Source organism: Stegodyphus dumicola, chromosome 8 (genome assembly GCF_044657685.1).
Source record: "Stegodyphus dumicola isolate Sdum_Otavi_A_Nest chromosome 8, ASM4465768v1".
NCBI lineage: Eukaryota > Metazoa > Arthropoda > Arachnida > Araneae > Eresidae > Stegodyphus > Stegodyphus dumicola.
The window spans coordinates 30,854,849-30,878,154 of NC_140775.1; the positions used below are offsets into that span (position 1 = coordinate 30,854,849).

The 23,306-nt window shown below is 36.3% G+C and overlaps 1 protein-coding gene across 1 annotated transcript in view; it reads left to right on the plus strand.

Annotated features, from left to right (window-relative positions):
* The window catches only part of LOC146995695 (PDZ and LIM domain protein 2-like), a 122,722-nt gene that overhangs the window by 85,724 nt on the left and 13,692 nt on the right, over positions 1–23,306 (plus strand). The window contains exon 2 of the mRNA XM_085821710.1: positions 8,135–8,280. Coding sequence (XP_085677836.1) covers positions 8,135–8,280 — 146 coding nt within the window. The remainder of the gene's footprint in view (positions 1–8,134; positions 8,281–23,306) is intronic.

Sequence of the window (23,306 nt, forward strand, 5' to 3'; positions counted from 1 at the left end):
AAGTTCTACACCGATGGAATTATGAAGCTACCAGAAAATGGCAAAAGGTAATGAGAGTCAATATGTATTTGATTAAAATTGATTTTCAATAAAGAATATTTTTGTTCAAAAATGTACCAAAAAACTCGGAGACTTTTTTACATGGCCCAATAGTGTCTTTCTACTCTTTTTCGCATAACATGGGAAACTGAAATATCATTCTGGCAGGAAATGGAAGTGAGAGAAGATAGAAAAGATAAGCAACTGAACAAAAACTGGTTTGTTTGAAACTAAATGAGTATTTACAATGTAAAGTAAACCGTACAATAATGGTTTTTTTTTGTGTGTGTGTGTGTGTGTGTGTGTGTGTGCTCGCCAGCGGCCAAGCGGTAAAATTGCTGAATACTAGTAGTTCGATCCTGAATTCTAATTTCGGCAAACGGAGTTGGGTGCAAGGGCGTTTTCGTGGTTTCCCCGTGTGTAAAGTATATACGAGTCAGTTTTCCTTAGAAAGTCCTTCACGATGGCATCCCTCTCCTTAGGAAAATAATCCTCGAGTGCTTTGCAGGAACCAAATAAACCAAACAAACTTTGTTGCCTGAACACATGTTTTAACACACACAGCTGTTAAAGACAATTGGTTAACAAACATAACGTTGCGTCAATAAAGCTGGATTTCACACGAGTGGTAGTTTACCTAGCAGTATGGTTGGCTGTTCAAAGTTTTAATACAACACAGAAAGGCAATAGCTCTCACATTTTGACTCACCGTGTGGTGATTGATGTTTTGAGAGCATAATATTATGTAGCGTATCGTGAAGCGAAGAATAGAAAAACTAAGCTCTTAGATGTTGCAAAATTTATTTAACCTATTTCGTATATTTCTAAAATTGAGAAACATGCCTAGTAACAGAGAGATATTTTTCAAAAGGTGTTAAAGAAGTCAAATCCTTTGCCATCTATAATAAGTATATGACACACTACTGTATGTGCCACAGAACAATTGCTGGCGTTAAGAAGGGATTCGTTAAATAAAGTAAAAGTGTTGAGATCATTTTCTAGGAATTGCTATTGCGAGAAGAATTATGGCAAGGGTGGGTGTGCAGGATGCGACCACGTGCATTTATTTTGTTTGTGAATCACCGCGAGACTGAAACCGAGCGATTCTCTCCACTTGCAGCTGGTACACGCCTCTCCAGCTGATTTCGTCGCTCGTAACTTAATGTCATGTTTGTTTACGTTGTAGATCGATGTATTCATAGCAAACCGTTAGCTGAAGATTGACGTAATTTGTATAAAATAATTGAAAATTACTGCCGGGATTACGCAGAATACTCTAAAAATTTCAACGAGTTTTTTTAATGTTATTTTTAAGTCAAATTTAACTGCTTTTTGTTATTTGATATTAAATATGATTTTTCATAAAAATAATTCGAATATGAGAGAAATGCCTGGCGAAATATAAAATGTTAAATGAGTTCTCTAACAACAGTCGAACTAAAAAAATAAAGCTAAATATATGAAATTATCTTGAAAAAGCCGATTTAACAATCTTTGTTTGCTAGGAAATTAGGTACTGTACTGCAAGAAACAATGCAGTAAAATTCTAAATCCTGCAGGAAGCCTAAAGGAAAATATTAGCTGTAGTCATATGAAGTGAAGGACGAGATTATATTGAAAAATTATTTTAAAAATAAAGAATCCTTTAAACGCAATTTGCCTATCAGCAGCCAAGCGGATACAACCTCTGAATGCTGAAAATTCGATCTAGGTTCAAATCTCGACAAACGGCGTATCGTGATTTTCCCCGTGTGCACGAAGGCATACTTCCGCTTAAGCACATATCTTTGGTGTGTTTTTCCGTAACTTAATGTAAATCCTGTTCTTTAAGACACTAATTTTCAATAATTAATTCGAAGTTTGTAAAATATAAATTTTATAGATTTTCATATTTACCATAATACAAACAGCCTTAATGTAAAAACAACTAGCAAGTTTCAAGACATTTTCCAACGAAAAGAAACGATGTGCGTTTTCGATGGTTTGACATATGTAAGCATGATTTGTATAAAACAGGTGATTCGTATGAAATAATTCAAGATTTATGCATCTTATTAAAGATGTTATACAAGAAAAAAGTTAATCACTTAAATACGTGCTTTTACGTAAAAATAATTAAAAATCTCCTTTTTTTAACGTAGAACTTAAATGAGAAATGGTAAATTATTTCAGCATATTTTTATATTTTTGAAAAGCCACATCTGTCTTATTTAAACTACTCAAATAAGACAGATGTGGTTTTTCAAAAATATTTTTAAGGAAAAATATTGCCGTGTTTTCAAAACTATACAGCATTAGTTTCTCTATACGGAAAACATGAAAAGTTGTTTGGATATAACCCTAAACTGAAACGAACTTTTCCGGCAGTAGATCTACTGGATCAAAGAATTTTACTGAGAAAAATCATATCTCAAAAGAGATATTTGTTTGATCTAAGATAGGTAGATTTAAACTGTATCGACTAAAGTTCATGCCAAGAGTTAGCTAAAACATGTGAGCTAAATCATCATTTGTTTAAGTTTTCTTTCTTTTTTTTTAAGATTCGGCGATATCGTGAATTTTTTTAAGGGTGAAGTTTAATTATTTCAAAATATTCCTGTTGCGTCAATCACTTCATACCTTTAAAATTAGGAAGGTAAAATTAGATTGGAGTAGACATTGAATAAAGCTCTGTCGATTTTGAGGGCGATAAGACGTGTGTCTCTGTTCTTTGGAAACAAAAAAAAAGTTTTGCTGAAATGGGAAGAGCGACAACCATTTTACATGGAGCAAAGCGAGAACGAACGTTGTGGATAAAAATAGTAATGATTTTTTTTAAAAAGGAAGTTATTGGAATTTTGAAAGCATCGGGAAGAACTGAATTAAATTAATATCATTAGCTAAACAATATAATTTTTTTGTTAATGTGAAAATCATCATGAATCATCATTTACCAACTGAAGCAGAAAGATAAAATGAAGCAGAAAAGTTATCATAGATTGATGTACCCTTTGAATAAAATACGATTTCAAGAGCGATCAGACATAGATCTCTTTTCTTCAGGAGAGAAAAAAAAAATATTGGAAGAGCGAGGCCGTTTTAATATGGAATTCTATCCTATATACGAATTGTGGTTAAAGTGATCAACTGTTTATCTAAATCGAAACTGTGTTTAAGTGATCAACTGTCGAAGATTTGTTCATTTCTTCTTTTCGAACATAGGGTTTGTGTTTCTTGAGTGTAGGATCGAATTCGTATATAGGATAGAATTCCATGTAAAACGGCCTCGCTGTTCCAATCATTTTTTTCTCTCTCCTGAAGAAAAGAGATCTATGTCTGATCGCTCTTGAAATTTTGTTTTATTCAAAGGGTACATCAATCTATGATAACTGTTCTGCTTCATTTTATATTGTATTTCTCTTACAATTACACATCAAGCTGTTTCTATGACGACTTCAACATGAGCCAGTTTCCTTTAGAAAACTCTCTACGTATGTATCCCTCTCTTAAGCAGGCAGCCTTCGACACTTGGCTTTGATTAAATTAACCAATGTCAAATCATTTCGGAAGAAAATAATTACTTCTTTCGAAACTAATTCTAAAAATTGTGGTTTGACCTTGTGACTAGAGTGTTCAGATAATCAGCATTATAGTATTATACTGAAATAAATTACTTTTAGTCTTTTAACTTGCATATTTTTTAGAATGCACGTCTTGAATCGAAAAGTCCAGAAGGAGGGATTGATATTCGTATTCACACTGAACATGGGATACGGGTTAAAGAATTTATTTAAAACCATTCTACTAGATTCTACCATTCTACTAGTATCAGTATAAATGGCTTGGCATATAGATATGGTTTTACTCTCGATCCATAAGACTTGAAAATATCTTTTTATTCAGAGGGACTGTTTTATTTTGCCGACCATTTTAACTTTATATCTGTTAGAAATGATCTTTTCCTCCCCTTTAATTACAAACCCGTACTTGACCTTAACCTACTGCCTTTTAATTTCCTCTGCAGCAGATCCCTGGGTGATATACACACTCCTTCAAGAGCAGCCAAATAACCATGCACGCAACAGAGGAAGATCGCGCTTCCTTTGTTCTTTTCAAACCTGTTTGGTATTATACCCCATAATGTCGGTTTAATTAGTCTTGAACAGTTAATGAAGCTGCTGGAATGGGGCCAAAATCTCCTGTCTTTGGGCAATTGAAAATGATGCGATTCCATCTTGGAGAGGATCTTCCATTGTTTATGGCTTTTGACGAAACGAAACTGATATAGGATGAGCATTTTTGGGCTGCAATTTTTATCTGAAAGGAATCTTCACCAGTTATTCTGTTGTGAGTGCATACGATATGATAAGTGTGGAGCCGCTGCGAGTGAGGCTTTTGCGTTTCTTAGTAAGTAATGCTATTTTTATTACATATTAACGTTGTATGGGAAAAAATGTTTCCTTTTTTTTTTAACTTCCCGAGAATTAATTATACAGTAAAATCGTGTTCATAATAAAATAACTGGAATGAAACTATTTCGGGTAAAATTCTTTTTCATATAATTCGTAGTAATTAGTTTCGGAAATTAAAGATATAAATATCTTTATTTAATTTCTTTAGGATTAATTATACCGCAGAATCATGTTGTCCGAAATAACTTTAATGAAACTATTTTCCGTGTAATATTTTTTCAGATAATTCATGAAAATGAGTTTCGACAGTTAAAAATATAAAAAATGCTTATAATACTATTAATCAAAAGCATGCAATACATTTGCCTACTTGTATCACAGACAAACCCTAATTTCCATACAAGCAAACGGAGCAAGCTCTCCAGGACTCTACTTTCAAGAGGTTCTCCAAATCCTCTTACAATATTTGAAACACGTAATTAAAAACATTATTTTTTTTTTATTTATATGTTCTGGGTTTTAAAAATATAAAATTAGGAGCATAAATAAAATGTTAAACTTCGTGATTTAGTTTATAATGCCTTCCTTTAAAAAATCAAGTAGTGGATCTTTGAAATTATTCAGGCATATATATATATATATATATATATATGCATGCCTGAATAATTTCAATATATCCGGGAATCGATGTTTATATATATATATATATATAGCGTTTTTTCAATTTAAAATCATAGATTATTAAATTATGATTATGATGAGTGAGATGATATGATTTTTTTAAAGAAATCCAAAATTAATTTTTACGATTTTCAGAACATAAAATACCACAGAATGAATAACCTAGCAAAAGGAATAATTTTTTCGTTTTTGAAAGAAATTGAATTTTTAGCCCAAAGGGTTATTAATCTTCAAACGGCATTTTACGCCATTTCGCTTTCTACGTTGATTCACTTTTCAAACTGTTGCCACCAAATATTATCGCCATGTATTACATTTAAAGAAACTAAACAATGAAGAATCTGCATGAATGTATGAATGTTTCTCGAATTGTGAAAAACAACGGTATCTAGAGCCATCAAATTTTGAATAACGTAGTCCTCCAACCGAGCATGGACACTTAGAAGTCCGAATTTTGAATTTGTTTTATTATCTACTTCAAATTTTGTAAAACATTAACGAATTCTTGATTAACAAACTTAATTATTTCAAAGCGAACAATAGGAACACTGTTTCACGTCGTATTTTTCGAAATACGCACTGAAATTACGAGTGTTATTTATTTGAATCCCATTTAGTCGACGAAGTTCAGTAGAGTTTGAAAAGAAGTCATTGTTGTCTCGGGACTAATGTAATTGTCAGAACCTTCTTCGCTTGTATTTTCAGTATTCATCATTCTTTTCCTCTTCTATTCTTCTTACATTTGAAATGATATAGACATCAATCAAGCACTGAAAGTCCAGCTTAGCGGAATCGCCATCGAACCATTCCTCAATGTTCCTACGATTGACGTTTTCGAATAATTTTACATTTTTAATTTTTTGACATTCAACTTCAGCTATTAACTCGACTTCATTAAAGTTAGATAAATCTCCATTTCTATATTAAGAAGAATCTTTCTCCATGATTGGACTTGCGCGTGTCTGATTTTTCTACGCACTCTCGTGCATAGCGTTGAGTGTGCCTGCGCAGTAACCGCAAAGCACGTATAATCCGCAAACCAATATTCCTCACTAGGGGAATCGATGTTACACTGTTTTGTCATATTACAGTTAACAAACAAATTGTTTTGTTACATTATTATATTGGGTCCACCAGCGGCCAAGTGGTAAAGTCGTTGAACACTGGTAGTTCCGATCTGGGTTCGATTCCAGGCAAGTGGGCCGGCTGCATGGGCGTTTTTGTGGTTTTCCCCATGTGTAGTGTGTATGCGAGCCAGTTTACCTTAGAACCTCCTCCACGAAGATATCCCTTTCCTTAGGCAGATAGCCCTCACGTGCTTTGCCGTACTTAAATAAACCAAATCAAACCATTGTTATACTGTTACATTGGCTTGTAGAAACGTGACCGCAAGCAATCCTTAAAGGCAAGAGAGGACAGTAGGCTCCAGAACTTCAGAGATGATTAGATGGCTTGGGTAGTAAAATCCAATGGTATTCCAAACAATAATCCTATCTGACGGACCACTATGGCGGTACATCTATCACCTCGGTACGCCAGACTCGAATACGACCTTCGTGGTGTTGGTGCCATTCGCTTGCTCATGTTGAGCCTTGTAACCGTACTTCTGCGAACAGCATTGAATAGAAAACCGCAAGAACAGATAATACAGCTAGCTGTGCACAGCAGACTTTAACTCTTGCGCTAGGATTCTTGATGCTGCTGTGCGACCCTCCACTGTCATGTCCATAACATGCCTACACTTCGTCTAGGCTGTGATATGGCTGGCGCATTAATTCCTGTTGACTGGTCTGTCCCTCCTGAACCTTTAAATTCCATATTTTCACCAATGGGGCTTGATTTCTTTTTATACAATTTTTTGGAAAAATAATCCACAGTCTCTATAAGCCACACTTCTTCCTCTGTCAAACTCAGAAACTTGCTTGAATGACTGCGTTTTATAATATCTTTTATACTGGCGTTCCTGTCGCAAAATATTTACATATGTGCTGCAATGCTAATCGTTTACATGATGGTGCAACTCCTACTGGTGTGAAACTGAGTCTATTGATGGTGCAGCTTTCAAGCCTGTTTTGTGCTTCCTTCATGATATTACATTTTGTATGCCCAGTAGTGTAAAGATAGATAATTCGAATTGTTATTAACTGGTGGATGGAAATTCGTGATTTTTATGTTCTGTCATCCTTTTAAAATTATACTTAATAATGTGCAGTACGAGTAACTAGATTTCATTACTCTGCCTTGTTGAAGATTAGTTAAAAATGCCTTAAACTCATCAGTGGTTCATTTAGGAAAGCTACGAAACACTGGCAGTTTGCCCCACTCGTGGATTGAAGATGCGAACGCCTGAGAGTTTTACTGGGGTTTTCTGTTATAACATAACAAATAGTTCTCCATCAAAAAATTCTCCACAGAAGTATATTTCTCTATAGGGCAGATAGTCCTAGTGTACTTTGTCATAATTTTGTAATCTTCCTCGAAATGTCAGAGAACGCACATTGTAAATATACAGTATGGTATTCAGTATACTTTGTTATTTCTTCTTTAACAATACCAATATCTTAGTATGCTCTGTTTTTCAGTTAAAAAATTTGCTTGTACATATGTGTAATTCGAACATCGTGTTATATTATAAAGCGTTTGCTATTATACACCATTTCATGAAACACCTATTGGGCCTTAATATACAAATATTCCAGTGTAAAAATGCAAAATACATTTCTTTCTGCCACTGACTCATATGAGCCTTTGAAACAGTTAGTACTTTATCAAATTCTGTGTGCCACTTTATCTGCATGATTTGTAGTTGAGAGTATAACTTCTGTATCTTCAGTAGCTTTAAAAACTGATATATTACTATGCTGCAGATCATATTTCGAATTTTGATCAAGAAATATGAAAATAAAATAGTCTGGCAATACTGTTGCATTTTTTATTTTGATATTGTGCTTTTTCATTTTTTAATCTCTGAAATGAATTTTCTTTCAATCTAACATCATTTTAACATCCCATTGTCTTTTCAGGTGAATTCAAAGGGGCGCCAGCAAGGTTTGAAGGAAGGTGACCGCATTTTGTCGGTCAATGGGCAACCTACCGCAGATATGACACACGCTGAAGCACAACGTGCTATCCGAGAGTCTTCCAATAGCCTTGAGCTGCAGATTGAAAGGTGAGCGTTTTCTTTATTAACTCTAAATACCTTGTTAAGAGCAGGAGAGTTGTTTTCATATACAAGTTAAACTTCCTTGCAAAGACTATTGTCATTCTTTAAAAAAACAATCTTTTATTATGATTTGAAGCTTAATATACTAGTGTAATTAATTGTAAAGGGCATTCAGATGAAAGTTACCAAGTTGTACAAGCCCTATTCGCATTAGGTGTCTTAAGAATGGTGTAAAGGTTTTAAGCAGTATGTCGTTAGAACTATAGCAGGGTTATTTCAATAGCTCAAAACAAAGTTGCTACAAAACGTCAGGTATCTGGTCGACGAGGAATGCCTTCTTCCTTAATGGTGTCCCGTCGTAAAAGTTCTTCCACCTTCGTGTTGATCGTCCACTGTTCGAAAAGACAGGAATCGTCATAAGGGAGCCCTAGCATAAAGGTGGAAGTACTCTTATACAAATCAGTTTCTAGCCTGAAAAAAAGCCAGGCTTCGTAAAAGTTCGAACACCTTGATGCCAGACCACTGCTATCCAAGCAGGGTTTTTATTTCATTTGCCAACTAAGTTTACAAACTGAAAAACCTTCTTGCAGAAAGAAAGGTACCTTTCCCAAGTTAGGAGCTGATCATCTTAAGGATGCGGACACGCTTATAAAGGTTTTTGTCACTGGCCGACTTACACAAATGTGACCTTTATGCCCGAGTACCGATATAAACCAGTCTCTTTCGCTCATATGAGGACTGGTGTTTTCATATAACAAACTAGTCCATTTTATTAAACATCCTTATCTCTTGTTTTCAAAAGCCAAATACAAATACTTTAGTCCAGTTTTAGTTTTCATGAATTCTCACAGATTGCTTGCTGACCATCAGGAAAAAAAAAATTTTTTTAAATTAAAAAGAAAAAAAAAGCTTTGAAAAAAATCGTGTCTACGTTGTTAGTTGAAGAAACCTAAGATATTGTTGCACAATGCCCAGCGGCTGCGCGGTGAGTTAAAGCTTCCTCGCAAAGCGTATCGAAAACGAAGCTTCTCCAGTGGAATCGGAGAAAGAAGTCTCGCGGCTGACACTATGGAGGTAAGAAAGGTACTTCCTACCCCCAATGCTACAAGAGAAGTATTGCAGACGCACTCTAACGAAGTCTGCAGATAATTCCAATCACTATGCAACTCCCAAAAACTGCAAATAACAGAGAAGAAATCAAAAATACTTCTAATCCCTAAAAAAGGAGGCTCTCTGACACGCCGCCCAAGGATCACTATCAACTATCAAAGGATACCCATAGTAAGATCCCTGAAGTATCTAGGGCTCACATTTGATGAAAAAATGACGTGAATACCCCACATATTAGACATCAAACAGCGTACGACCATCATCGCAAAACAACTACGTCGACATCAAGCCTTTCAATGGGGATTAACCCCCCCCACACAAAAGACACTGTACCTTACAGTAGTTGAGAAAAAAGCATCCTACAGCGCAGCGATATGGGCCTACCCCATGCAAGGCAGAAAGATAAGGCACCTATCTGCAGTACAAAGACCTTTCGCCCTTAATATTACTAAAGCTTATCGCACGACATCATCATCCGCATTAAACGCACTAGCAGGATTGCTTCCTCTACACCAAGGATGTCAAACTAGCGGCCCGCGGGCCACATGCTGCCCACAACAAATATTTTTGCGGCCTGGCCAATATATCGGCAAATAATAATATATAATAATACAATAACATATCGACGAAGAAAAAAATGAAGTGTTTACTGCTAAGTAATTAACGATAATTTATTCAGTGTTGTTAGATTACTCACAGCGAGCTGACACACACACTATTTAAATTACAAATGCGTGTGAGTAGCTTGCGTTCAGCTACCTTCGGCTTTTGGGGGACACGTGCACTCAGAACTTGTACGCATCCTCCGATAGCCGAATGTGGCCGAACTCATGGTCTCAGTTTTCCAATCATAGTTTTGTACGATATATTGGTGCATGCATGTGCATGCACTTTGCTTTATTATTAATTATTACTTAATTCATATTGTTACGGATTTCACAGTTATTTATTTATTTAGTTTTTTTTATTTAGAATTGTAATTAGATTTGCTTCATGTTGCCTTAGCAACGCAGACGATTTTTGAAAAGACAGCTGGGTTGGAAGGTTAAAAATAGAACAGCGCGTGCATTTAATACCTAATAAATAAATATCTCGTAATTGCTGTTGCCATCCACAAAAATCCAAATATTTATAGATGTTTCCAGTATATTCGAGAAATTAAGTATAAAGCTTATAAAAGCCGAGAACAAACAACTCATCTCAGTAGTAGCTGTAGTTCTAGCGAACTGTTTGTTTACTTCATGCTGTGATTGATTTGTAGCAATTTCGCTGTGAGATAGAATTAGTTTCTCTGTTTTGAATTGATTTTTCCTAAACGTTTGACATTTTGTGATACTGTTAGAATATTTTTGAAGAAATATTTCAGCATTTTGATTTATCTCTTGTGGAAAGAATAAATTTTTGTTAACTTTTTAACGTTAACCGTGTTTATTCCAGCCCTTTGTATTCAGTATGTCTATATCAAAACCAAGTGGTAGTAAAATTAAACGAAAAATCGCTGACGAACATAGAATATTCCAAGTAAAATGGGAATTAGAATATTTTTGCTGTGAAATAAAAGATAAAATAATCTGCTTGATATGTAATAATACTATTAATGTACCAAAGTTATATAATATTAAACGTCATTACGAACAACACAAATCGAAATATAACAATTACGAAGGATTAATGAGAGAAGAAAAGTTGAAAGAGCTCAAGTTAGGTGTGAAAAAGCAACAGTCCATGTTTAGTAAAGTATTGCAAGAAAGTGAAGCGGCGGTACATGCAAGCTACGCCTTGTCCGAGTTGATAGCTAAACATTCTAAGCCCTTTACTGACGGTGATTTCATCAAGGAATGCCTAATGAAAGCTGGAGAAATTGTTTGTCCTGGAAATGTGAAGGCTTTTCAATCAATTTCATTATCTCGAAATACAATTGCGGAACGAGTTACTGATTTACCCGCGAATTTAAGCGATCAGCGAATTTAAGCAAAATCATCTAGTTTCGAAAGTTTCTCCATTGCCTGTGACGAGAGCACGGACATTAGTGGCAAAGCTCAATTAGCAGTGTTTCTTCGTTCTTGTGACAAGAATTTTAACATTTTTGAGGAATTACTGGAACTAATAGAGATGCCTGGTACTACCACAGGAGAAGATATATTTACTTGTGTTTTTGGACTTCTGCAGAAATACAATCTACCTTTGGCAAAATTAAATTCTGTAGCTACAGATGGCGCTCCATCAATGACCAGGAAAAACAAGGGTTTCGTAGCATTACTAAGAAAAAAACTTAGTGAAATTCACGGTTCAAACATTCATCATATGCATTGTATTATACATCAAGAAGTTCTATGCACGAAAGTAATAAATATGGAGAATGTTTTGTCATATATAAAAAAAGTTATAAATTTTATAAGATCTCGAGGTTTAAACTAGCGTCAATTCACTGCTTTCTTAAGTGAGTTAGATAGTGAATATTCGGGTTTGTCCTACTATACCGAGGTACATTGGTTATCTTGCTCCAAGATTCTCAAACAATTCTGGGATTTGAAAGAAGAAATATGTCAGTTTTTAAAAACGAAAAATCAAGACGTAAGTTTGTTTTACGATCCAATATGGATACAAGATTTATCTTTCTTGGTTGATATAACCAAACACTTAACCGATTTAAATTTATCGTTACAAGGAAAAGATCATATCATTACGAACATGTTTGACATAATTAAAGCATTCAAATGTCAACTAGTTCTTTGGGAAAAACAACTTAAAAATGAAGATTTGACGCAGTTCCCGACGTGCAGCATGAATAAATCAAGTTTAGATGATACTTGTTCGTATCAAAAATACGCAGAAAAAATTGCAAATTTAACAACTGCATTTGAAACGACGTTTAATGATTTTAGTTCCCTCGAAGACAAATTTTTTTTTGTTTTCTTCGATTTTTCTCAATAAGTACCCAGCCATATGCAAATGGAGGTGATCGAGATTCAATGCAACTCAAATTTGAAAGCAAAATTCATTGAAGTGGGCGTGCCTGAATTTTACAAATATTTACCAGCCAGATTTGAAAATTCTCGAAAATTCGCATATGAAATTATTTCCATGTTTGGTAGCACTTATCGGTGCGAGCAGTTATTTTCAGTCATGAAAGGTAATAAGTCTGCTATTAGAAACCGTATTAATGATGCTCACCTTGGGTCAGCGTTGAAAGTTATCACTGCAAACAAAATTTCTCCCGAAATAGGAAAGATAATAGCAGAGAAGAGATGTCAAGTATCAGGACGTAAACATTAAATTTTTCTTGTTCTTTTCTATATAAATATATATATATGTTTATTATTGTATTATTCGAAATAAATCTACGTTTCTATGAATATTGATTTTTTTTTGCGGGCTCCCCCTAAAGTTAAACCTTGTTTTGTTTGGCCCAAGTGTACCTATGAGTTTGACATCCCTGCTCTACACATACGTATCGAAGAAGAAGCTGCACGGCAGCTCGTCAAACAACTGAAACGTCCAGTAACCTTTGACGACGAGCTTTTTCTACCAGATGATTTCGAACCACAGGCCACACACCTGCACATTCATCCTAGAACGAAGAGCAGAGGCGTCCGAATCAAGGGTATCACTACGGTATTGAAACAACCGTCAGATATCATAGTGTATACTGACGGCTCTAAAATTGACAACAAAGTGGGCAGTGCCTTCGTTGCCTTGTGTCCACCAATAATAATACACAAATGGCAAGGAGCCCTTAGGGACTTTAATAGTGTTTTCCAAAGTGAAGCTATAGCCATGGAACAGGCCATTCAATATCTAAAACAAAAACAAATTAGGGAAGCAACCATTAAGACAGACAGTGTATCCTTTTTACACGCCATTAATAATGCTGAACATTCATCACCCACCATAGCATCCATACAACAAAATTGCGAGAGAACAATGGACAGTCCTAGATGCTGGAATGGACTAAGGCACATGTAGGAGATTACGGAAATGAGATGGCAGACAGTCTAGCTAAGGACGCGGCTCTAGGTGGAACTTCAGGTCCAGTCAACATCCTGGCCCATTTCCCACCTCAAAAAATCCTTCAGACTCCACGCTACGTCTAAATGGCAGGAAGAATGGGACCAAGGAGAGACAGGACGCAGAACTTACTATCACCTATCATATGTTGATCCGGGAAGGACTATAAGTAATCCACAGCTCATACGCTACATTACGGGCATGGTCCCTTCCCGGAGTACTTTGCAAAACGCGGCATTAGTGAGACGGATATATGCAGCTGTGGAGAAGTGGGAACTCCGGAACACTATGTCACAACATGTCCACTAACAACTGGACTACATATACCTATCCCGCAGACCAATCGCCAAGCGTTCTGTAAATTTCTTATAAAGCAACGTCATTTCATATACAAACTAAAAGTAATGAATAAACTCTCTGAGCTTGGTACAGATCTGTGTCAAACAGCCTAAAGGTGTGCAGCAGCATACAAACATACTATTCAGGTCGATGGAAAACAAGACAGAGTATATTTCGTGCTATTTCTAACATGCACAATTATTACAATGTACATATATTGAGTACGCATTGAGTTATTGTGAGTATATTGGTGTATAAATGGTCAGTATAAAACCATGTATATATAATAAAAAGTCAACTGTGCTATGTATCTCAGCTAAATGTATAATATATCAGTATTATGTATATATATCAGTATAGTGTATATAATATATAGTATAATCTATATAGCAGCATAGTGTATAATGTATCAGTATAGTATATATAGCACCATAGTGTATAATGTATCAGTATAGTGTATATAATGTATAATGTATGCATAATTTATATGTCATAAGTTCTGATGTAAGACATACGAACCATTGCAACACAATATTGCCCTTGGATCACATGTAAATCTTAATATAATTTCCTATATCTAAAATATTCCCATGCACATAATCAAATTAATATAATGTAATATGCATATTTTAAATGTATTTGTCTTTGTATATGTAAGATTATGTACTATGTACCTTATTTGTAATATGCCACATACGTAATATGTACCTCAATTGTAACATGCTGTATGAACCAAAATATTATTGTATGGCAATATACTATCTGCCAAGGCCCTTGTATGACACTGTTTTTAAACCAGTGACTGGTGTCAGGGGTTCATGTGGCCCCTCACCCTTCCCCATACCATCTTGGGGTGCTCTAGACAAGGGGGACGCGGCGCTATACCAATTAACCGCTATGGTAGAGGGGTGGTGCTCGCGTCCTCCGTCACTTATCACTTACCACCATGGCTGACACTAGCTATGGTAGAAAACGGTTACAGTCGAAAACATCGCGGACGAAAACGTCGCGGAGAAAACAACGCAAGGCGAAAACATCGTGGTACGAAACATCGTGCGAGAAAAGAAAGCAAAGAAAAAACATCGCAGTTCTAAAACATCCTGATACAAAATATCGTGGTCGAAAATAAAGCGGTTCAAAAACTTCGCAGTTTAAAAGCATCGTCGTCGAAAATATCGTGGTAGAAAATACAGTACCTAGAAATCATCGCAAGACGATAACATCGCACACACGCGTTTTTGAAATCCCGTACTGACATATTATGTAACTGACTTTCGTCATAATTAACAAATTGACATCCAAAAAATCGATTGCACGCTATACATGAAAATGTTAACGACACTTTAAACGGAAACAAAGCAATATATAATTTTCACTAAAACAATATCAGATTAACAAATGTGAAAGAAAATAATTTGATCATTAACTAAGCAATTTTTATTGAGGTAACCTCATGCAGTTATTTATCTTTCTTTATTTATCCATTTTTAGACTGCATTTTTCATAAAAAGTTATCAGTAAAACTTCATAAAATACGGTTAATTTATTAATGAGTTTTGTTAATTAACTTTGTAAATTTAAAATTCTATTAAGTTCTAAAAATGTCATTAATTTTGTACTCATTTTTAATTTTTTAAATGATTAAGTTTCCTTTTTATTTTTTCAGCAAAAATTTATTAGTTCGTCCAAAACATAAAATATAGAAGTAAAAGAATTCCTCTCTCCTTCTTGCACTCCCAAATCATTATACGAATATGCATTTTTAACTTTTGAAACCTGAAAACGCATGTGAGTGATGTTATCCCCATGATTTGTAGATACTTTATTTTTTACAACGATATTTTCGACGACGATGTTTTTAAACTGCGAAGTTTTTTATCACGATGTTTTATGACTGCGATGTTTTCTCTTTGCTTTCTTTTCTCCCAAGATGCTTTATACCACAACGTTTTCGCCTTATATTGCTTTGTCCGCGACGTTTCCGTCCGCGATGTTTTCGGCCGACACCGTAGAAAACATGTCCATCCTTAGCTAGTTCTACCATAACGTAGCAGCTTTAATTTAGAAATCAAACGATACATTTAAAAATATTAACATTATTGCGTGCGTACGGTTTCATAACGGATTGCATGCACACAGAACCGATGGTAGCTGGATAAAATTTATTTTCCCAAAAGGAACGCTTTACAATTCTGGAACTTTCCACAAAAGCACTCCTACAGCTCTTCTCAGTATCACAGAGCACATTCAATAGCTACACTTCAAACTACTAAGAAAGTTAAATACTACGCAATCTAAAGCGCATCTAAAAGGCAAAACTGTCACAAATATCTCAATACTCCGAAGTCAGCTTTGAACTAACAACTGAGAACTGATGCTGTCTCTGGTCTTGTGTAGTTTTCCCCCGCCGCCGAGAAATCTGTAGCACCTTCTATTTCCCGAAATTACCGGAAGGTAGATTTGGTTAAAGTTACATGTAAGGGCCGGATACGGTTACAGTTACATATAGAGGATTTTATCTTGTGGGGTACCCATTACCGCGCTCGTGATTACGAGGATCATTCCCCTCGTTCTCTGGGACATCCGGCGGACATAAATTATGATGACAAAGTCACCATAGAGCCCTTAATTCCGGCTAGGCACGAAATTTGTCTTTATACGGATGGTTCCAAAACGGAGCTTGGCACAGGTAGCGGCTTCTGCGTCATGCGAGGCAATACTATCTGTTACACTTGGTCACAGAGGCTATCAGATTACAATAGTGTATTTCAGGCGGAACTTGTAGCAATTAAGGCAGCATTAGATTATATTAGCGAAATCTAACAGGACCAGTCAGAATACTGAGTGATTGAGCATCGAGCCTACTGGCCATTAAAGAACTCAACAGCAAAGCGGATTCTGTCCACATTATTAGGGATGCTCTACTTCAGATTCCCGAGTCCCAACGACCGTACTTAAGCTGGGTTCCAGCGCATGTAGGCATTGCTGGAAACGAAGAGACCGATAGGCTTGCTAAGCTAGCAGCTGACGACTTGAATATGCCTGTAACACCCCTAAAAGCACCAGTTTCCTATTTAAAAAAGATTACCGAACTCAAAATGTTAGAAATTTGGCAACAGAGATGGAACAACTCCACCACAGGCCGCAGAACCTTTCGTTTCTTCCCCAATGTTGGTCTGAATCTGGTCACTAGTAGTGCTCATCTTACACATTTCTTTACTGGACACGGACCATTTCCAAGCTATTTACGGCGCTTCAGATTAGCTACTTCAGAAAGTTGTAGATGTGGAACACTAGGTGATCCGGATCACTTTGCTTTTGAGTGCTCTCTCACGATACCATTTCATTTAAAAAAACACTCTGAAGCACACTGGTCCGGGTGGTAGACACCCTCAAGAGAAGGAAGCTCGCATTTAATCAGATTCATCGAGTAATGGACATTTGTGCTCGTGGATTCTGTTGAGCAGAAGCGGTGTCAACAGCAGCTACAGCAGGCAATTCTATACCAACAACTATAGAAGATCAGTAGCTTTCATAATTCTTACCTTACAAATTTGGTATCTTACTATATACGATAATATTCAACTACTGAAATTAGGACAATTTCAGAGACTAATGGCATGCCATTGTACCTATGTTACGTATATGCATGACAGCCATGTTTAGTGCAGTACATGAATAACTTTGCTGGAACATGTTACCTCCTAGATGCAGATTACCACAATCAATGTCTGTCTATTTGTATTTCAGTGTCGCTTCTATCCATTATTAATCTTTAAATTTTATTGTGTTTACTTAATTTTTGTATTGTATTCTGTGTATTATAATTTACATATTGTCTTAGTGTATTGACCTATCAAGTAGTAAGTGCGTTGTGTTATGTTTGCAAATTAAGTTTGCGGTATAATAGTAAATACATATATAGAGCTCTCGGCTAGTACCATGAAATATTGTGTGCAAATGTTTTGTAACAGTTTCTAGTATTGTGCAAAATGCAACAGTTTCTAACAAATATTCGTGGCCGCAGAACCAACTTTCTGATAAGCACATTGTATATTGATTGTTATTTTGTAGTATTCGCCATTTTATTTCAGCGTATGTACAGTATTCCATTAAGTATCATGTATAATTTTTTTTCTATTAATGTGGAGTATAATAGTTTAGGGTCGTATAATGATAAGTAAGTGTGATGTATAATAGTAGTATTGAACCAGACTTTCTTGGTTGTAGAACATTGTAAATATGTATTGAAATATTTTGCTGGATTTAATGTTTTGAAATGACTCGTATTCTAACTCTGCTACAATATATTATATTCCTAATTTCACCGTGACTGTTTCCAAATGTTATTGTCTAGTGTTCTTTTGATTAGTTTTAGCGTTACAGTATAGCATCATGTACAGAACTGTCTACTTTTCTGATAGGAGCAGTGTATATGTTGTGTTTTATTTGTAGTATCAGCTTTACTACACTGGTGTGAAAAAATTAAGGACGAAGTCGAAAAATTAACATATCAGCTGAACGAAGAGGCAGAGCGGACAGAAAGACCAATCAGGAGATTAAGTAAGGTGATGTACGGTAGCACATGCGCAGATATGCAGGTAGACTTAATGGGGGAGTGTCTGAGTAGTATAAAGCATGTTGTCGGTGTAAGATCAGTATTTCTGGCAAAGAGATTACACGCCGTATAGCAGTTAAAATCACACCGAGTTGCTGCCTCAGCGAGAAATGGCGAATAATCAATCTGTTAGACGACATGTGGATGCTTTTACCCGGGGCCGAATCATTGGGAAGTTGGGGGAAGGCCGCAGTGTGACAAGTGTGGCTGCAGAGTTCGGAATTGCTCACAGCATCGTTTCACGACTTTGGAGACAATTTCCAACTACAGGGACAGCTATCCGGGGGCTTAGTAGTGGTCGTCCACGAGGAACCACACCCGCAGATGACCGGTATATTACCTTACAGGCCAGAAGAAACAGGCGGCAGACAGCGGGAGAAATCGCTAGACACACGACACAGGCGACTGGACGACCGATATCACGTTTTACCGTGGCCAGAAGACTGCACGGTGGTGGTCTGTTTGCACGACGCCCTGTACGGTGTGTACCTCTAACGCCTGCCCATCGGAGAAGGCGTTCTCTGTGGTGCCGGGAACATCGGAATTGGAGAGACAATGAATGGGGACGAGTACTCTTTACAGATGAGAGCAGATTCAGTCTGAGTAGCGATTCTCATCGCATACTCATCTGGAGAGAGCGGGGAAGCCGCAATCATCCCTCGAACATCATTGAAAGGGACAGGTATGGAGGTGGCGGTGTTCTCGTTTGGGGAGGCATCATGCTTTGGTAGTCGTACAGACCTTCACATCTTCGACGCAGGTTCAGTCAACGGGATCCGTTATTGTAACGAGATTCTTCTTCCATATGTGCGTCTTTTTAGAGGCGCTATGGGTCCGCAGTTCCTTTTGATGGACGACAATGCACCATGTCATCGCACAATAGCTGCCGAACAGCTCTTAGAGAGTGAGGATATTGAACGTATGGATTGGCCGGCACGATCTCCGGATCTCAAGCCCATCGAGCATGTATGGGATTTTCTAGGCAGACGCTTGGCAGCTCGTACCTTACCACCAGTAACGATTCCGGAGCTTCGATTGGCGCTGCAAGACCAATGGGCAGCAATGCCTCAACAACTCATTGACACCCTCATTCTCAGCATGGGCAGACGCTGTGAAACCTGCCTAGCAGTCAGAGGAGATCATATCCCTTATTAAAGACCGGATGTTTCTTGCTGGACACCCATCACAGGGATGTTTCGGCCTTCAGTCGCATTGCGCTCCATGCTACTTTTTCAATAAAGCTTCTTTTTATCCCTCTGATTTCTCTTTTAGTAAGTGTTGCTTACATTACTCATGTCCTTACGTATTGGGGATCTTACGGTATTAAATATGTTGATTTGGAAAGCTTTTGTACAAAGTTATATTGAAAAAACCTCTCGTCCTTAATTTTTGCACACCAGTGTATGTCAATGTGTACTTTTCTGATACGAGTAGTGTATATGGTGTGTTTTATTTGTAGTATCAGTTTTACTATGTTAGTGTGTTGTTCAGTATTATAGTAATACATTGCATATTTATTATTATTATTATTATTTTTAGTAATGTGCGTAATTATAGTAAGTGTTTAATAGTAAGTCAGTGTGATGTATAAGTGCAGGCTTGATATTCCAATGTTAGTCTTAAATTTTACTGTTTTTGTTTTACCTTTACCAGCTTTGTATCAATGCAGCTTTGTAATTGTAAGTATTTTTTTTTTTTTAATTTAGATTTAATAAATGTCTGCAGGGCGGACATCATACTGCAAAAGCTTGTTCCCGGTCAGTAGTCCTCCTTAGCAGTGTAAAAGTAAAAAAAAAAAAGTTACATATAGAGATCAATTACAGTACTAATTAGATATATAGGGACCGGGCCAAAATGTCGCCAAATAGCAGCCAAATTTGGCGAATTTTGCGATTTATCGCCAAATTTGGCGATAAAAATAGGTTGCCAAAACCTTTGCGAACTTGGCGATATCTTGCCAGTTTAGCGAGATAGCCATTTATTTCAAAGTTTGTAACTTTTTTTTTTTTTTTTTTTTCGTGGCATATGTGCCCTCTTTCAAGCATTTCATGTTACACTATAAAAAATATACTACAGTTTCACAAATAATTTCAGTAAAATTGTGTCCATATATATTCAAAATTCGTAGCATTATTATTGAGAGTAAAAGAGAGCTTAAGGAAAGAACAGTCAATCCTTAAATTTTTATTTAAAAACGAAACAGCATACATGTCAATAATCTGATGATTAATAGGAACAGATGCGTATTTGGGGAAACTGCAGATTCTCGGCATGCTGCTTCTGTCTCTAAGAAAAGTGATAAAATAATCAGTTCCCCTCCCCCCCCCCCCCGACATGAAGAATATATAGCAGTCAAGGCCGTCGTAGATCCCTCTTCACAGTTTGATGTTTATGTAAAATAAAAAATCTGCAATTAAGTACATAAAATGTATGTTAAATAGTTAATTTTTTTAAAAAATTACTACCGGGGAGGGATGTTTATTTCCCACCTGTCACGTCCTGGCAAACAATAGCAGCACCGCAAAAGTTCGTCACACAAGCACCACCGCACCTTTCGACGGCCTTGCCTGCGTGTGCACTTAAAAGTAATTTTGTGGTCCATTATTAAAATTATTTGTTTCTCCCTGCTCTAGCCCATAGTGAAATATAGTGAATGAAAATAAAAATACAAGGGTTAGTGTCCGAGAAGGAGTGTGTGTGATTATGGCAAAGCCTCGAGGGCTATCTGCCCAAGGAGAGGGATGCCTTCGTGGAGGACTTTCTAAGGCAAACTGTCTCGTATACACGTTACACATGGGGAAAACCACGAAAACGCCCATGCAGCCAGCCCGTCCGCGGGATTCGAACCTCGGACCGAACTACCAGTGTTCAGCGACTTTACCGCTCGGCCACTGGTGGGCCTGTCCGAGAAGGAATAGTGGCATGTTGACGTGCAGCAACGATTCTACGATGATACGATAAACTGTTTGAAAGGCGATACAATACTGAAAAAACAGTGTTTTTTTCTTAACCGAAGTACTTACCAGATATTAGTAAGAAAAAGGCCAGGTTAGAGTAGACTGAAGGGTACCCCTTGTATTATCGAAGTTGTTGTTTCATTTATCGCCAAGTTGTTGCTTGGCTTATCGCCAAGTTGTTGTTTGGCTTATCGCCAAGTTGTTGTTTCATTATGGTAACCTGAGTAGTTGAATGTTCCGTAAATATTTTTTTACCTAGAATTGGGTGCTCCTTTGACTTTTTAAGTGAAAATATATCGATGTGTACATGGACAAAGTCAATGGAGGGCGCAATGCCAAGTTTGTGCAATTCTGTGATGTTTTTTGAAGTGAAAATAAGTCAATGTTTACATGGATACCGAGTTTGTGCAATTCTTTGACTTGCTATTTTGTCTTTATGTAGAGGCGATTTTAAAATCGCCGCTACACAAAGACAAAATAACAAATTAAAGAATTACACAAACTGGGTATCAATGTACCGCAACAAATTGCCAATTTTCGTTAAGTGGTACCCGTAAATATACTTTTACCAAAGGCCAATATGACTTCTAAACAGTAATGTCATTAATAATAATTAATAAAGGCACATTCTGAGTTTCCTGATCATTAACTATTAAGGCTGGACAATTCCATAGCTTTTCACTTCAGTAGAATAATACGTTATTAGACACTATATAAAAATTGTAAGAGTAAAATAGTAATTATATAGTGCAGCAGTAAAACAAGAAAACAAAGATGTTTAAAAACAAGTTAAGCTCTTCAGGTAACAAGTTAAGTTCTTCAGGATAATTTTTCACTTGACATAACTGTTTTATAATAAAAGCATCTCTAATTTATTTCAGTTTTTTCCCCTTAAAAAGAATTTTGTTTTTGCCACGAAAACTGAAAGGAAAGATCATATTGCTTTATTATATGTTAAATACAATTATATGATTCTATGTTCTAAATTTGCCAATAGATGGCTGTAGTATATAATGTGGGTTTTCATCCGCAGAGAACCCGTTGGCGCTTCGGGAAAGAACCTGTTGGCGCCGTTTCATTTTTACTCGCCAAGCTTACCATAACGTATATAAATTTACACTGCGACTCACGATCTGCTTAAGATCAACGATGTTTTAAAATGTTTTCCATTTATGACCTCTTTCCACTATCGAGATTTTTTTCCAGTCCAGATATTAAACATAAAATAAGGATATAAAAATAAATTTATTTCCATGAATCAGTTATTTCTTCGGTAAAATATATATGAAAAGAAATCGTTTTAGGTGTTGTTTGGAGTGTGCAAAAATTAATGAAAGAAAATATCGTGTTAATGATACGGGTATGCTTGCTTTTGAAGTATAGGAAATTAAATTTAACTAAAATAAATGCTGCATAGCAAACTAACTGAGGCAATATTTGACACTGCTGGAAGTGTTTACCATTTATCAGCAAGAACGATATTTTAATCTAATAAGCCTTAAAGTTAAAAAAGTCGTTTCACACATATATATGATGCTGAACTGCAGAAAAACATTAAACGCCATTTCAGAAATTCCAGAAAATTTCAGTCTCCGATCCAGTCAAAGAAATTTGTGGAAACTCAGTATTTAAGTTTGCATATTTCTACAGTTCAACAAATTCCTCTTGGGCTTTGACCCACTAGCGGCTGAGCGGTAGTTATCTGAACACTGGTAGTTCGAACCAGGTGTAACGTGCATACGAGCCATTTCTCTTAGGAAGCCCTCCACGAAGGCGCCCCCTCTTAGGCAGATAGCATTTGTGTGCTTTTCCATAATCAAATAAACAAAGCATCCTCTTGACCTTTAATGGCAGATGATTAATCTCATTAATGTTAATTAAAAAGCATTTTTGTATTCCAGATAACTTTTTAAAATCAAATTTCGATATAAGGTATTTGCAAAATTGTTCTAGAATTTCTAATTAATCTAGAATAATATTCCCAATTAAAGTTTTACATT